At 33.0% G+C, this 16,900-nt stretch overlaps 2 protein-coding genes across 3 annotated transcripts; both read left to right on the plus strand.

Annotated features, from left to right (window-relative positions):
• The first annotated feature begins 1,264 nt into the window (after positions 1 to 1,264).
• Positions 1,265 to 2,371, plus strand: LOC105157042 (gibberellin-regulated protein 4). The gene is made up of 3 exons (XM_011073339.3): positions 1,265 to 1,445; positions 1,797 to 1,830; positions 1,917 to 2,371. The coding sequence occupies exons 1-3, from the start codon at positions 1,344 to 1,346 to the stop codon at positions 2,096 to 2,098; spliced, it is 318 nt and encodes a 105-aa protein (XP_011071641.1). The 5' UTR covers positions 1,265 to 1,343; the 3' UTR covers positions 2,099 to 2,371.
• A 3,778-nt stretch (positions 2,372 to 6,149) lies between these two features.
• On the plus strand, positions 6,150 to 9,085 carry LOC105157043 (putative arabinosyltransferase ARAD1). Of its 2 annotated transcripts, XM_011073341.3 has the most exons (4): positions 6,150 to 6,318; positions 6,640 to 6,698; positions 6,779 to 8,128; positions 8,408 to 9,085. In XM_011073341.3, exons 3-4 carry the CDS (start codon positions 7,037 to 7,039, stop codon positions 8,921 to 8,923), a joined length of 1,608 nt encoding a protein of 535 aa, XP_011071643.1. In that variant the 5' UTR covers positions 6,150 to 6,318; positions 6,640 to 6,698; positions 6,779 to 7,036; the 3' UTR covers positions 8,924 to 9,085. The 2 variants fall into 2 exon arrangements, with proteins under 2 accessions (XP_011071643.1, XP_011071642.1); XM_011073340.3 differs by having other exon boundaries at positions 6,640 to 8,128.
• The last annotated feature ends 7,815 nt before the right edge of the window (positions 9,086 to 16,900 follow it).

A 16,900-nucleotide genomic window follows, 5' to 3' on the forward strand; every position in this document is an offset into this window, starting at 1 on the left:
ATTTGTTTTTATAAAATGTTAGTAATGATAATTTTATAATTAATATGATCAAAATTAAAAATATTTATGTAAAAATTTCAAAAATTAAGTTAAAAAAAGATAGCCTATATAAGATATTTTCATATGTGGTTAAAATGATGTTAGACTATACATTGGTTTGGAAACTACAAATGAATCGATCGAATTATTAAAATTTATGTCCGTGAGGTTATTATCTAATAGTTGAAATTAAGGTTTTATGACTGTGAATATGAATTTATAGGTTCAAGATATGTAAATGTTCATCTCATTTTTATATGCGTTCGTTATGTTTTGTTAGTTAAATATTGTTATTTATAATTTAATAGCCATTCAATTCGAGCATTTTTTAAGTTATTGATTTATGCTTTGATGTAATTTCAATCTAATAATATAATTATCGCTTTTATGAAAATAAAATCGTGCCAGATCTTGCCATCGGGGTAAGAAATCTAGCTCTTTAATCGACCTTACATCTAATAGACAAAAATACGCTCACAGTTTTATTAGTATATTCAGTTTTACATTTCATATAATTAGCATTTTTCTGCCAAAAGACAACTATTTTTATATATTAATGGATTTTTCAGTCATTATTTTATATATATGGTATGAAAAATTTACGGGTGAATAGCAATTTACCCCCTGTGATATTGAAAATGAGCACATTATCCCCTATAAAAAAATATAGCAATTTATCCCATTGTACTTTTTAAAATGAAGCAATTTACCTCCTTATATAGGGAGGTAATTGCTTCATTTTAAAAATCATAGGGGGTAAATTGTTGTATTTTAAAAAATACAGGAAGGTAAATCGCTATTATTTTTTTATAAGGGGGTAATTTGCTCATTTGGGATATCACAAGGGGATTGCTTGTATTTTTCCCAAAAATTTACTATCCCAAACATTCTAATTAATATTTTATCAGGTCTGATATCTTACTTATTCAAATTTTTAAAAACTTATTTTAAAATAAAGTTGAACTTCTTTAAATTCTTAAAAGCTTATAGCCAAAAACACACTGTGTCGCCAATTAGCAGAATAGTATGAAAATTCTCTGCTGAATGTGCCAATATTCTGTCTCCCCTCACATTTGTGCCCTTACCTCAAGGGGATACGAGAAATATGGCCCCAAACACGGATCAAAAAACCCAAAAAAAATAAAAAAAATATGAGTACTTATGTAAATTGTGAGCAAAGTGGACTACCTCGAAGACCTATACATGTACTCTATAAATACATAAGTCCAAGTCTGCGTGAAGCAATCCCTACAACCACAACACCTTTAGAAAACAGTCATCTACTTTAGGCCTTGTTTGGTGGCATGTCGATGGCTAATAAGCTCACTGCTCTCATTCTGCTTCTGGCATTCATCGCCATCTCCACTCTCACCTCCACTGTGGCTGCTCAATACCACCTTGACAGGGTCAGTTTCTTCTTCTTCTTCTCTCTCTCTCTCTCTCTTTAGTGACTGACTACTTCACACTGAAATGTATTCACAGGGGGCGAAATGCAATTTGTACTATTTTCAGTGAAAATTCTTGGATTTTAAATTATTTAATATGAAGTCATTGAAAAAAAAAAAATTCTAAATACTTTCCTCAGATCCAAATCTATTGTCCAAACGTAATCTAAATGATTCGAAATAGTGTATTGAAATCATTAATTTTACTAATATATATACGGACTGAACATATATATATTTAATTTAATTTGCATTGTTAGAGCTTATGATGTTTTATATATTGTGCTAACATATGATTTGATGATGCTGTAGAATCGGTATGGTCCAGGCAGCCTGAAGATCTACCGTAAGTCTTCATATATGTATATATATTAGACATCGACGGACATTGAAATATGTGAGATAAAATAATTAAATATGTGATCTGACCAGAATGCCCGTCGGAGTGTGCGAGAAGGTGCAAGCAAACACAGTACAAGAAGGCGTGTTTGACGTTCTGCAACAAATGCTGCAACAAGTGCCTGTGCGTTCCCCCTGGCTACTACGGCAACAAAGCCGTCTGCCCTTGCTACAACAACTGGAAGACTAAGGAAGGAGGGCCAAAATGCCCTTGATCACCATCACCCACCCGACCCGAATGTAGTACTATTCGGATCATCCTTTGTTCCCTTTTTCTGATGGGTCATAACTTCTATGACCCGATATCGTTGTTTCTATTCTCAATGCTCCTATGGGCTTAGGACTTTTGCCTGCCCTAATGAGAGCTCTGCCAAACCAGATATTTCTTGGTCTCTAGCTATGTCTTGTCACATTTATTTAAAATGATGATTTCCCATAAATGTTGATGTGTTATATTAATTATATAAGAGAAAGGGATAATTACATTTCGCCTCCTCCGAAGTTTAGTTTACTTACACCTATATTTCTATTATTTAAAAAATTAAATCTAGCATATTAAGATTTGTTTCTATCTAACAAATAGGTCACTTCATTAATAAACATTCACTAAATTTGATTATATTAATAAAAAATAATTGAATAAAAATTAATATTTACCCTTGATTGAGTTATTACTAAACATAATTATATGATGCGTTCTTATGTTGATGTCCCTATATTCTCGTGTTATGATGCTTGTTCTTGAGTGTATATGTGAAATTTTAGGTGCTTTCATTAAAAAACTAAAAAGAAAAAGAGAAAAATTTGCAAGAAAATAGCTCAAGTATGAGAAATGAAAGAAATCTAGAAGCAAAGCATCGAGGATAACTCGTGCTCACGGGCTATCAGAGATCCATTCAGTAGAGACGCACTTTAGTTTACCCCTGACCACGGGTTATTGAAAAGTGTCTAATTTGAGTGTTGATATAAAACATGTTGTGGAGCCATCTTATTTTTCTGTAATTATTTTGAGAAGTTTGATAGGAATAGGATAGAAAGGAAAGAAAAAGAGTTTGATTCAAGGTGCACCATGGGTCGGGTTGGGTCAAGACTAGCACAGACCAGTCCAAAAAAGCCCGGCCCAGGACTGGCCACTACTATTCGTGATCGGTCTTGGGGTCCGTCCTGGACCTCTAAGTGGGCCCTAATTAGGTCTATTTTTAAACCCAGACCCAATCCATGGACCGGCCCCCTAGAGTTAATGAAGAACATGTAGCATTTAATGTGTTTAAACCTATGAAATATTTAGGCAAGAATGAATATGACATATTTGCAATTGATAGCATTAATATCCCTGGAATTGACTATGCGCATTTAGTCAAATGTGAGGATCCCTAAGAAAATTGCATGAACAATTCTAATGGGAATAATTTACATGACATGAAAGAAGAGCATGAGCAGGTTACAAATTTTGCAGACACTGGACAAGAATTAAAGTAGAAACTGCAGAAGGGATTGCTTTTGAATAGATCTTCTTCCAATTAAAAAGTAAAACCACTAGTTGAAGCACTTTCCAATTGGAAAGAGGCTAGTGAAGACAAGAGGCATAAACCTAATAGGATGAAGAGATGGAGGAACCAAACCTACGAGAATGTCGGATTGTACAAAGAACGCACCAAGCATTACAAAAAATACAACATTTAACCATGGTCTATTGTCATAGTAAAAAATAAATAGCCGTAGCAAATATTCATTGACCACTGTCATGCAACGGTTGTTGGTCGTGGTATTTGTGAGGGTAGTTAAAATATTTTTCATGGCACAAATATTTTTACCATGGCTCTTAGCTGTGGCAAATAACTTTTTCTTAGAGCAAGATCTATATTTTTGCATCAATTTTATTTAACTGTGGTTAACAAAAATTATTTACCACGCTTTTTAGCCCATAACTACTAAAATTGTAGCTAATAATAATTTTTTTTCTAGTGATGGCATGGCATGAATCTCATGTAAGAAAGAAAAAATTCAAGGAAGGTGACAAGTGGCATCATAAAGATAAGGACCCTATTAGAGTGGATTGATAAAAGCTCAAGCACTACATCGAGGGGACACTACCACTTCACACAGAGCCCCATCTCCATCCTTTCAACATTTGAGAATCCCATCGTCGAGCTAGTGACATTAAACAAGCGCCACGTGGGAAGCAACCCATGACTTTTTTATTATCATTCATATTTTTATGTTCAAGTATACGAATTTCTAATAGCCCGTGCCCACAAGTTATGCAGAGAACATTTCGGTGAACGAACTTATGATAGCCCATGTCCACGGGCTCTGTAGCACCCATTTATGCTACGTGTGCTTTTGATGCCCACGGTCTATCGACATGCTCTCTCTAATGCTTAATTTCAACTTTTAGAAGGAACGTAAGTGTAATTAACTACAAAAATAAAATAAAATCTCAATCTTTGCTGATAAGTTAGGTTTTTAGACATCATGATCATCAACACGTCACAGCTTATTAATTATATATGTTGCAGTAGAAATTTCAGGATCTGTAAACTTTCAAATCAAATCTTGTATATTTTCTTTTAATAAAAGTGATAAATTACATCTTTATATTACATCAAAATATTTAAAACTAATTAATTACGTTAATAAATTTGGCACAGTCTTCAGGTTAACAAAATGATATTTGACATAATAATTGTGATTGCATATAGGATTTTCTTGTTACGTAATAAATGGGGGTAGCTAAAAACAATTCTTTTCTTTTTTTTTATCCCTTCCAAAAATATTTTGTATGATCGTACTTTTACTACTAGAGAAAAAATACAATCTTTTGTCATATTACAACTGAGCAAATTATCCCTCTATAAGAAAAGTAGCAATTTGTCTTCCCGTATTTTTTAAAATGAAGCAATTTTACTTTCTTAGATAGGGAGGTAAATTACTTTATTTTAAAAAAATATAGAAGGGATAAATTATTGTTATATATTTATAAGAGTTGACTCATTTATAATATCACATGAAGGTAAATTACATTAAACTGTTTATTGTTACGGTTGCTCGAATGCAAAAACAAAAAAAAAATCGAATTTTATGGTTTGTCTTTCATGGAAGACCATTTATTTTTTTCTAATCAAAATGTCTTCGATAATATTTTTGAAATTTATAGGGGATAAGTAATCAAGAGGGGGTAAATAAATTAAAATATTATTTTCGAATTAATTATCGACAATGAAAGAAATAAAACTTAAAAGATATATATATATTAAAAATATAGAGATTTCCTAATAAAATCTTTTAACTATTGCCCAAAAACATTAAGGAAGAATAAAAAAATCTAGAAAAATACCTCTTGAATTAATTTAAATCAATATAATTCCTCCAAAAATACAAATATCACAAATACAATCAGTGACAGAAGGATTATTTAATCTTATACAAGAATTTTGAGTATTTCATAAATACTTTTCAATTTTTAATAAAATTATATTTTTCTTTCCATAGCTTTAGTACTATACAGTTTTCATCCAATTACTTATGAAATTCTAAAAAATAGTATAATAATTTTAAAAATTTCTCACGTTTAGTCATCCTACCAACTTTTGTTGGAAACCGAGGGAAAAAATCGAAAGCAAGTCAAATGACTGTTTTCCTACATTTTGAAACGATAGCGACAGAATGATTTGTATGTAGTTTTTTCGTCTCTCAACGAAAGTTGATAGAAAGACTGAAAATGAGATTTTTGTAAATTCTAATACTATAAATAATTTATAGCGATTAAAAATGTATTTAACGAATTTCAAATCAAATTAATCACAGAACAAGTATAATATATTATTGTTCACTTTTTTTTAAACTATAAACTAATCATACGATAAATATAACTTCTTCAAACTCAATTTGAGTCAGAATTTCGTATTAAACATAAGTTGTAAGAGGGAAAAATCAATTCCCCCTCTAACATGCAACAAGGAGGACTCAATTTATTATTTCATTTGTTAGTTAAATCAGTTAAACAAAAAAGGCGTTGCCCACCTAAACATCCAATCAATTTACGCAAAGGCTGTCCTTCCCAACGAAAACTACTTATGAAACAACACACAAAAATTAAAATAATTAAAAAAAAAACAACAAAGTGGGATTGGGACAAGAGACACGAGAAAAGACTGATCAGCCTACTCTGCCACTCGTTCACATCACAACCCAATGAACACCATTCTTTTTTTTTTTTTGGTGCATATAAATACAAGAAAAAAGGAAAAATAAAAGAATGATCAAATATTTATGTTTGTCAACATTTAAATCTCATTAGTGTTCATAATAATTTGGATCAGAAGTGAAGTGGGAATTTCAATAGTCAAAATACCCTTTTGCTTCCGAACAGGCCCCATGGAGAATACGAGGAAGCTGTCTCAACATATGAATATACTTCTCCCTGCCTAACAAGGTATTTTTTTTTCCTTGCCACCTTTGAGTTTTCCTTTTTCTTTTCTTTTATGATGATGATGTCTTAGTCTGGGATTTATTTATTTATTTTCTTAATTCTTGATAACCCAGAATAAAATATCGGTTCTGATATTTTTTATATGTACCTGTGTTAGAATCTGGGGTTGTTTTTTTCGATTTTCTTGGTATTTTCTTTGACCCTTTTGGTGTTGATCAACAGAAAAGGTATTGCTGTTGAGCTACATTTTTTATTTTTGGATGAATTTTCTTCAGGTTGATTTTTCTGACATATGTTTCACTGTATTTCATGTATAAATTGGAGGATTTTGAGGTGAAAACAGAGGATATTTGGGTTCTTGGGACTGCTGAGGGTTGATGGAGGTGGTTTATTTTTGTTGATCAGCTGTAATATAATAATCAAGAATGCGCCACCACTGATGTAAACCTGGGCCTGATTTTAGGTTTTGCATGTTGAGGTGGGAAGGACATTGTTTTCGATAATTAAGGAATGCTAAATTGATGTGTGCTCCAATGAGTTTTCAGAGATTGAAATCTCGGACAACATTGATGGAACTTCCTTTGAAAGAACAGGATTTGGGATTTAGGATCTGTGTTCTCTGTCTCTGGCCTTAGCAGGAAAAACATTGAATTCTTTCCTGTGTGAAGTGCATCTATTGTTGTTTGGAGTAACTTGTTTCCTTAGTTCTGATTGTTTCAAGATGTCTTTGATTTCGGAGAAGAGTATATTTCCCTCAAGGCTTCTCTCTTGTCTGATAGCATTTTCGACAATGCTTTTGATTTCCTCCGGGTTGTCCCTTCTAGAGTTTGATGAGAGTTATTTCTTTCCTAAGACGGTTCTTGAGTTCGTTCTTGTGAATGATACATCGATCAGCCCGTCAGCAAATGCCAAAGCTGATTCACAAGAAAGTCCCATTAAGAGTTTGGCTTATGCTGACGGAACTTTAGAGAAACAAGATGGAACTGTAGAGAAACAAGGCGCCGCGGTTAAAAGTCGAGCTTTTGCTAACGAAACTTCAGATAAACAACACATTGCAGCTCAACAGGTCGTTTTGCCACCTCCTGACCCCAAAAAGATCGTTTTGCCACCTACGGACCCCAAAGAGACTAAGGATGAACCAGCAAAATATAGGAAAAGGTTATGTGACAAATCGCAAGCTCTTCTTAAAGTATATATGTATGACCTGCCGCCTGAGTTTCACTTTGGGTTGTTAGGTTGGAAGGGAAGCGGAAATCAAACATGGCCTGATGTAAGTGAACCGAAGAATATACCATCGTATCCCGGTGCGCTCAATTTACAGCACAGTGTTGAATACTGGCTCACTCTCGATCTTTTGGCATCAAATACTGAAAACGTAGTTCGGCCATGCACTGCAGTCAGAGTACAAGATTCGAGCAAAGCGGATGTAGTATTTGTACCGTTTTTCTCATCTCTAAGTTACAACCGGCGTTCTAAGCGCCGTGGGAAGCAAAAAGGTGGTGATGACAGAGTGCTGCAGGAAAAATTGGTGCAGTTTTTGAAACGAACGAAAGAGTGGAAAAGATCGCATGGGAGAGATCATTTGATTCTAGCCCACCACCCCAACAGCATGTTAACAGCAAGGAAAAAGCTCGGTTCTTGCATGTTAGTGCTTTCAGACTTTGGGAGATACCCGACTCATATAGCCAACGTGGAGAAGGATGTAATTGCTCCTTACAAGCATATGGTCAGGACGATTCCAGCTGCTAACTCACCCACCTTTAATGATCGGCCAACATTGATTTATTTCCAGGGAGCAATTTATCGGAAAGATGTAAGTTATACATCCCTTTTGCCCATTATTGCAGACATTTCTTTCTGATGTGATAATGTTTTGTTTAACCTCGTCCAAGTGATATATGATCGAATACTCTCAAATGCAATTGGTATGGTATTCTATTATTTGTCTCATTATCAAGATTAAGGTTGCTTTCTTCTGTTCATGTTGATGGATCCTGAAATTTTAGTCCAAAATAATACAAGTGGGGAAATTATAGGAACGTAATCCTGTCTGATTTCTGTTTCATATGATGTAATTCTGGTGGTTATGCAGGGTGGAGTGATCCGTCAAGAACTATACTACCTTCTCAAGAATGAGAAAGACGTCCATTTCAAATTCGGGAGCATCCAAGCAAACGGGTTAAGAGAAGCAAGCAGAGGGATGGCCTCATCAAAATTCTGCCTAAACATTGCCGGAGACACCCCCTCATCTAACCGCCTCTTTGATGCCATTGCTAGCCATTGTGTTCCCGTAATAATCAGTGACGAGATCGAGCTGCCATACGAAGATGTTCTCGACTACTCAAAATTCTGCGTATTTGTTCGTGCATCAGACGCCGTGAGAAAGGGCTACCTTGTGAATCTTCTAAGGGGCATCAAACAAGAGGAATGGACAGCAATGTGGGAGAAGTTGAAGAAGATCACCGGACGCTTTGAGTACCAGTTTCCGTCCCAACCTAACGATGCTGTGGACATGATTTGGCAGACAGTTTCACGCAAGAAAACGACTACGCTGTTGAACGTTCATCGGAAGAACAGATACAGCAGATCGAGTCTCGGTAAGGACTAATTGACTCACACATCCCTTCTATGGTTTCAGAGTTGATGTATTCGCAGTTAGCAGTAAGAATGTTGCGTATTTTCATTTTGGAATACAGAGTTCTTTTGGCTTCTCATACACTTTCTCCGTGCAGACTTCTGAATATCATGTAAATTTTTATCTTTTGGGCTAGATTCTTGATTCAAATTCTCTGGTGAAGATTTTTGCTGCCTATGCAAAAAAGATGAGGGCTAATTATAAGGGTAAATTATGAAAATTTGACGTAATTATAAATATTTTCTCGTTATTTAAAAAATTAAAATACCTTTCATTTCAACGTCCGTTTAACAATAAGTTTCTTTCATGGGTCTTCGATAGGTTTTGATCCAATTTTTGTAGCGCTAAAATGTCTTTTTGGATTAAAAATTATAATTTTACATATTTTTAGAGTTCCTTTTAAATATTTTTATTGAATAATATGCCGTATGGATTATTTAGTTTATTCAACCCTCAAATCTTTCTACATTTTCTTCAAATGTTTTGTTTTTTAAAAAAAAATAAAATGGTAATTTCTACCTCACCGTTTAGGACTGTATAATTGTTTTATATTTTAGAGGGATATTTATAATTTTTCAGATAATAAGAAACATTTATAATTATATCAAACCTCAGAGGAGGTAGTTATAATTTACTTTAATGTTATTGGTAATTATGTCAAATCTCAAGGAAGGGAGTTGTAATTTACCCTAATTGTAAAGACAGGCCAGAAGTTTAAGCATATTGCAAACAAGAACTTCAATTTTTGAAAATTAACAATGATCCCCTGCAGTCATGCTTCACAATACAAATTTTTTTTCTGAAAACCATATGATGAGATGGACAGTGGGATTCGTAATGTAAAATATGATTGTTAGCGTAAGTTGTCAAACATTGAGAGATCTTCTGTAATATATTAATACCTTGGGGGTTTTCTATGTAATTATTCCAAATACTAGAAAAAATATAATTTTTACCCACGGTTAATTACTATAGTCAAAATAAGAAAATTATAGCAATTACAAATCCAACCATGACTTCTCAATGGCCATTAGTCGTTGTTTCTGCAAGTGTGGCAAAAACATTAGTCATGGCTAAAACCATGAGAAATGTGACTAAAACCATGTCCAAAATTAATTAATTGTGATAAAAATTTAATTTTTTCATATAACAGTGGTTAATATTATTGATCTATCACGAATTTTAGCCGTATCTATTTATAGGATTTAATACAATTTACCTCATTGTGATATTCAAATGAGCAAATTACCCCATATGAAAAAATAATAGCAATTTATCTCTCTATATTTTTTTTAAAATGAAGCGACGTATCCCATGTCTAGAGAGGTAAATTGCTTAATTTTAAAAAATACAAGGAGTAAATTGTTGTATTTTAAAAAACACATGGGATAAATTGCTAATTATTTTTCCGTAAGAAAATAATTTGCACATTTATAATATCAAGAGGACTAAATTGCATTTTTTCCGGTTATTGATAGGATAACGAAAACTTAATCTTTTTTTAGTGAAAAGAGGCTGAGCATGGACTGGTTGGAAAACAGCAAGAATGCGTTGTAGCAGAGCAGCAAATGTTCCAAGTTATCAAGCTGTCTATAAAAGGATTTACACATTGACAAGAAGCATGAGGAAAACCATTGGAAGCTGTATAAAAAAAGACAAAGGAAAAGAACTATTTCTGTCCTAACGCAGACAGCAGAATGCCTTCCTAAGTGTTTGAACTACGGTTAGAATCTACAATATACGATTTTGATGTTGCTTGTTCCTCCCTAGCTGCATTTTCAGCTCATTATGGACAGAAGCGATCATTTAATTTAAACAAATGAAACAATCAAAAAAACAAAACCAAACCTATACTGGAAAACCTCAGAAGCAGCAAAACCTTTAAGTCCATGATTTGGAACGGTCAGCACTTGTTGTGAATGGGGTCTGATCCTCGACGAACTCGTCTTTTCTGTGATTCGTTCATCGAATCCAACGTCGTTGCAGGCGAAGGTGCAATGTTACGGGGCACATTCAAGTCTTGCAAGGCACCGCCGGCTTTCAGGTCCCTCGAGTTTCTTACAGCAAGATCGATACTTCTGGACGCAGAAACGTTCACCGGCTGAACCGACAACAACCCGACAACAAAGACTGCAAGAACGATGATTCTGTAGGCTAAGCAGCTCATATTTCTGTTCTTGTTAAGACAATGGTGAAAGAAACAGATGGATGCTGTTGTCTGAAACTCTAAGCCTTCTGTGTCACTAATGCCTCATTTTATTACATGTTGTTGTGGGACTAAAGCAATAAAGCAGAAAGGGGCCCAAGACGTCATGTAGAGAAGTTAGATTCACCCCAATCATAAGCATAGAATGGAAGCAAAAATATAAGGCTGTTTTAGAAGACTCTGACAGGTTTGAACAAAAGTTCAGTTGGAACACATCATTCTTGAGAAGCCAAGAATCTTTGCATTTGTTCCCCACATCCTATTCCCTGCCTCTTTTTAGACCAACGTTCAATCAGTGACCAATCTCTTGAGTCTTCAAACCCATTTTCCACGTCATCTTATTACACACATGTGTGCTACCACCACACATATAAATAATAAGTTATCGTAAGATTTAGAGTATCTTACATTGACACTCCCGTGGTTAGATCAAATTGCACAAACACCTCATAAGGGTGTTAGTGTAATGTTTTTATAAAATAACATTTACTTCTCCTTAGTGTAATGTTTTTCAGGAAGTATTTGGGTAAGTTTTACATTTGAATAGGGGGTGTAATTGTAATTACAACTATAACCTCAAGGGGTGTAGTTGTAATTTTGTAAAAAGTAATATTTGTATACTCTGGACCTTACCTCAAGGGATATTAATGTAATATATCCTAAAATTTATCTGCTTTCACTACAACCAAATATAATCATTATAATTTTCCGAAAAAAGCTTCGACATATTGTTATTTATTTATTGTTATTATTATTATGAGAATCAATCCTTAATCATGTTTTGTGTTTTCATTTTTCAATTTTCAGTTTCATCTGAAAAATATGTATTTTTAATTATGTGTAGATTCTCGCATAAAATGAGAATACGTTTGGACTCGGTTAATGAGATTGTGTTTTATATTGAAACATTGTATCAAATTATATATTTTTTCAATAAAAATATATACAAACAAGCATATTTTCACTTTAAGAAAGAACAATTATGTCATAGCAAATTAATGTAAAGTTTTAATCAATTTGTGTAGATGGAAGAAATGAAAGGAATGGATAAACATACAAAGAGTACTGGGGGATGATGGCTGCAAGAATTGAGACAGAAGCCAGCCAAAGATAAGGTTGCTACAGTTGCAAGAAAGCCAGATAAAGTGGGATGTTGGGGTTAGCTATCATGATCATGAGAATAACAAGAAAAAAACATATATCCCTCCAAAAATACCGATTAGCATTTGCTTTATGCTGAAGAAGCTCACTTTAGAATTCCAAGCTCTTCTCTCTATGCACCAAAAATCACACTCTTGGTTTCTTGTGCTTAATGGGTTTCCCTTTATGCTTTTCTTTAGCATTCTTCTTTAGATTGTGAAGCAACAAAACCCTCTCTATTCAAATTTCTCACATACAATTCTCTTCACTTTCTTTTTCTCAATTGTTTTTTTTTTTTTTTGAAAAAAATTCTTATGTACAGTTTCTTTTTCTTTTTTATGTTACTTTTTTTAAACTAATTTTGAAATGCATAATGATTGTCCCTCTATCCTCCAAGCATTTGAGGTTTTAAGTATTATTTAAAAAGTAATTATCCTATAATAAAAGATAATGTTGGCATAAATTTCGAATCTGCACAATGTAATTACAAAACTAAAAAAATATGGACGAAGGATTTTTTTTATTTTTATATAAATTTAAGGAGGTTATAATATTTGAAAACGTCGACAATCCACTAGGTTCTTCTCTTCAAACTATGGTCCATGTACTAGAAGTGTCCTGTTTAATGGGGATGCTTATCCTCCGGACTTATGGGAGAAAATCTCGGACTATCTTTAAATATGGTATCAAGATTTTGAGTATTTAATGCCCATGAAGATGTAAAATCTTCATACTTGTAGAATTTCTTGTGATGTAGAGTTTTGGACTCACTTTAGACTTGAGTTGCTTAGATTTCTTATATTTATATATAGTATGTTGTTGAGGTCCTATTCCAAAGGTGTCAATGAGTAGGGTAAGACCCTACCCGGATCCGTAACATAATACAGAGATCCAGACCTCAACCCAAACCCATTCCCGTTGAACATTTGTAGACCCAAGTCCAAATCCAGATCTATTAAAAAAATATACAATGGGTTTAGATAGGATCTCTATCCATCAATACCCATGGATCTATGTACTCAATTTGAACCCAAAAAATATCTATTCTTTTCTAATTCAATTGATTATTATTCATCAATTGATCTACTAAGGGCGTGCAATTTTCAGTTAATTGAACAAAAGTCGACTAAATAAAATTCGACTCGATTTTGGTTTTTTCTTTGTTTTAGATTTTGATTATTTAGTTCGGTTTTAATTTTTTATACAAATTAACCGAATATAATCGAATACTGAATTTAAAATATATTTATATGAATATATCTATATAAATATAATTCAAATATAATAAAAAATAATATATAAATATTAAATGTCTCAATATAAGTATTTATAATAAAAAACAATAATTTTATAGTTTATACATACTTAATTATTAATAATTTATAACAAATAGATTAACATTATATTTTTTTTATTATTTTTGGTTAATTCGGACAAAAATCGAACTTAACTGAAATACGATTTTTACCTAACCAAACCAAATGTTTCGGTTCGGTATTCAATCTGTCATTTTGGCGTACCAAAATTTCGGTTAACCAACTTTCAGTTCGTTCAGTTAACCGAATTGAATACCCCTACTATCTATATTCAAGTGAACAAATCTAAAATATTTCAGACACCATAACATTATTTATCATTTAATTCTTTAATCAAGTATATTTTTTAAATAATAAATAATTAAATTATGAAAAAAATAAAAATAAAGAAAGAAATTTAAATTAATTAGTACGATTTGTTAAAAAAAAAAGAACCTGGGTTTGGGTCTAACCTTACTCAAAAACTGAGTCTTAGTTGGGTCTTAAGTTGGATTTAATGCAACGGGTAGGGTCTGGATATAGAATTATTTTTTAAGTTTTCTTTGGGTCAGGGTCTAGGAAGGGTCTCACCCTGCCTATTGACAACCTATCCTTTTGTATAGACATAAGTAAGACTTAGATAGTTCGATCTCACTTTTATTGAACTTTGATATAAATGCATCTCTTATGAGGTCCCATTTGGAACATATTTTGACACATTTAGTCAATTCAATATAATATTAGTTATATGAATTGTAACATAATATCTTACATGTACTCACAACGAAATCCTAGGGATAATTACAACATCATCCTTGAAAGTTACGTCTTATTAAATGCAAACCCCTTCAAATTTGAAAAATTAAGTTAGGTACCCTTATCATATATTGTATATAAATGGACCCAATCGTTAAGAGTTAAATTCGTTTTGATCCCCTGTAATATGGAAAAATATCAAAAAGGCCCTCTGTGAAAAATTTGAATATAAAAAATCACCCTTATGTTATGAACAATGACACACACAACCCTCTGGACAACCTGGTCTCAAAATTTTTTCTTAGTCTTTTTTCATATCACAAGAATATAATTGATATTTTATTTTTTCAAGAAATTCTCAACATTCTCAATATCACTGGGGTTCTTGAATTTTTCCCCATTGTTAATGATATGAATGGAGTTTATTGTGTTAGCATAAAAGTGGTGACAATCCAATTTTCCGCCTAAGTTCACTAATTTAATAATTTGATAATTGCAATACATCACTTAATGTTTGGTCCCTATATGCAGATGCAACCCTTAGTGTTTCTAAAAATACATAAACCTTCACTACTATTTATTATCATATTGTTGATATCAAAATTTTAGAATAAATTATCAATTAAAATTGCAAAATAAATTGGCTCAATTGGGTTTTAAATTAATGTCCATAATAAATTTAAAATTTTCATATTTTCAATATGACAAATTCGTATAAGTGCCCATACTAAATTTGGGTTTATGTGTTCTAGTGGATTGATCCAAAATAAATATAAGTTATTTTTTATTTTGGATTAAATAATTAAGTTAAAGCATGTTTAAGTACAATATAATAGCTGATGGATCCATCTTAAATCCTATGTTGTTTAAGCCCAGTAGTGTAGCTCTACTCATGCCTATAAAAAAGATCATCCACCACTCGAATAAAAAAATATTCCCACAACAAGAGAGACACATTTTACACAAGTCACTCCATACAACACAACAAATCTAAAGGGACTCAAGTCCAAAAGCTCTTTTCCACGACGAAGCACTACAACCGCGAATGTTCCACGTCTTCCTCGCCAGCAAATCCCCAAACCTTGTTTTCTCCATAAGTCCGGGGGAAATTACCACTATGTTTGGTTTTGATTTTGGCCCATCTTTGAGATGGGCCAAAATATACACTATGTTTGGTCTGTTTTATTTTGCTAGTTTTAGGTATATTTTGCATTATTTTAAAACAATATTTTGATTATTTTTTGTCCAAGAAATATAACTAATTATAGGCACAAAATTATCGTCTTCTTCACCTCGCTCTTCACGTCGTCTTCTTCTCAATTTTTTCTTCTCTTCTGACACAATTCTAATGACCCACCGACTTAAACCTATACCGTTCGACTCCTCTCAACATGGCGAATATTTGGATCTAATTGGATTCCATTTTTATCAACATTGCTAGAAGCCGCTAAAATCTCCTCCGTCGCGATTTCAGCTTCGATTTAGCGTCGTCTGAATGCCGACCGCCGTCAAACTACCACCAATGGTTTGCTCATCGTCCGACGAGTCCAATAAACCCTCACCCATCCATTTTCATCAACGGTATGTGTAGATTTCTTACGATTCTATTCTTCTTTTTTGTTCCCGTTGGCAAGTTTCGGGTGAACTCGGACGATTTGACTAAGAAGTGGTTTTGTTTCGCTTATTTCTCGTAGAATGGAAACTGATGCTCCTCCACCCAACGACTGATGTGTTCAATTACGATTTTCCGACGATCTCAAAAGGTGGCACGATTATACTTGTATTTTGTTGAATTTTCCTCAATTTTTATGTAATTTTTAGAATTGAAATTTGATTCAATTATTGATGGCTACTATTTTGCCATGAATAATTGCTACCTATGCATGTGGTGCTTTATGCTATTGAATAACTTTTCAGTAAATTTACGTATGATTTGTACTCTTCTGAGATATTTGTCGGATATGAATTTACTTTTTCTGCTCTACTGAGTCTCACTTGGATGCTGATATTTTGAAAAAAATTACTGTTTCACTCGTGAAGTGTACCGTCCTCCTCCCTCTATATAATATGCTACAACTCTGTATGAGATTTGCACTTTTATTCTTTGCTTATTGATAAACATTGTAAGAGCAGTCTGTCGAGCTTATTTTGCTGGAAGTAAAGTAGCGCATTGCAGTTGTTTACACATTGTTGGTCGAGTACTCTCATCCATCTAACATTTAGCTTTACTATTTTTATGTTATTAAGGTATGTATCTTACTTTCCCTCACAAATCGTGATCTTGAATCTTGTATTCTTCAAATTTTTAAGATGAAAAATGTTTAATTTGGTTTTGCTTCCTGTTGACGTTTGTTGGAAATGATGAATTACTTCGACATGTTAGTTCTATGTTCTTGGATTTGCATAACATCGGACAGTGTGTACTATGAGGCTCGTTTGATTTAGTCTGTGATTAGCGGTATGTTTTTGGTTTTTTTGTTGTTAGCAGTTTCAGTAGGAATTCATTCCGCATTTTGTTTAGATTTTGTAGATTGATTCTTCGTTATACCTCAT

Source organism: Sesamum indicum, linkage group LG3 (genome assembly GCF_026168435.1).
Source record: "Sesamum indicum cultivar Baizhima isolate 11 linkage group LG3, ASM2616843v1, whole genome shotgun sequence".
NCBI classification, from domain to species: Eukaryota; Viridiplantae; Streptophyta; class Magnoliopsida; order Lamiales; family Pedaliaceae; genus Sesamum; species Sesamum indicum.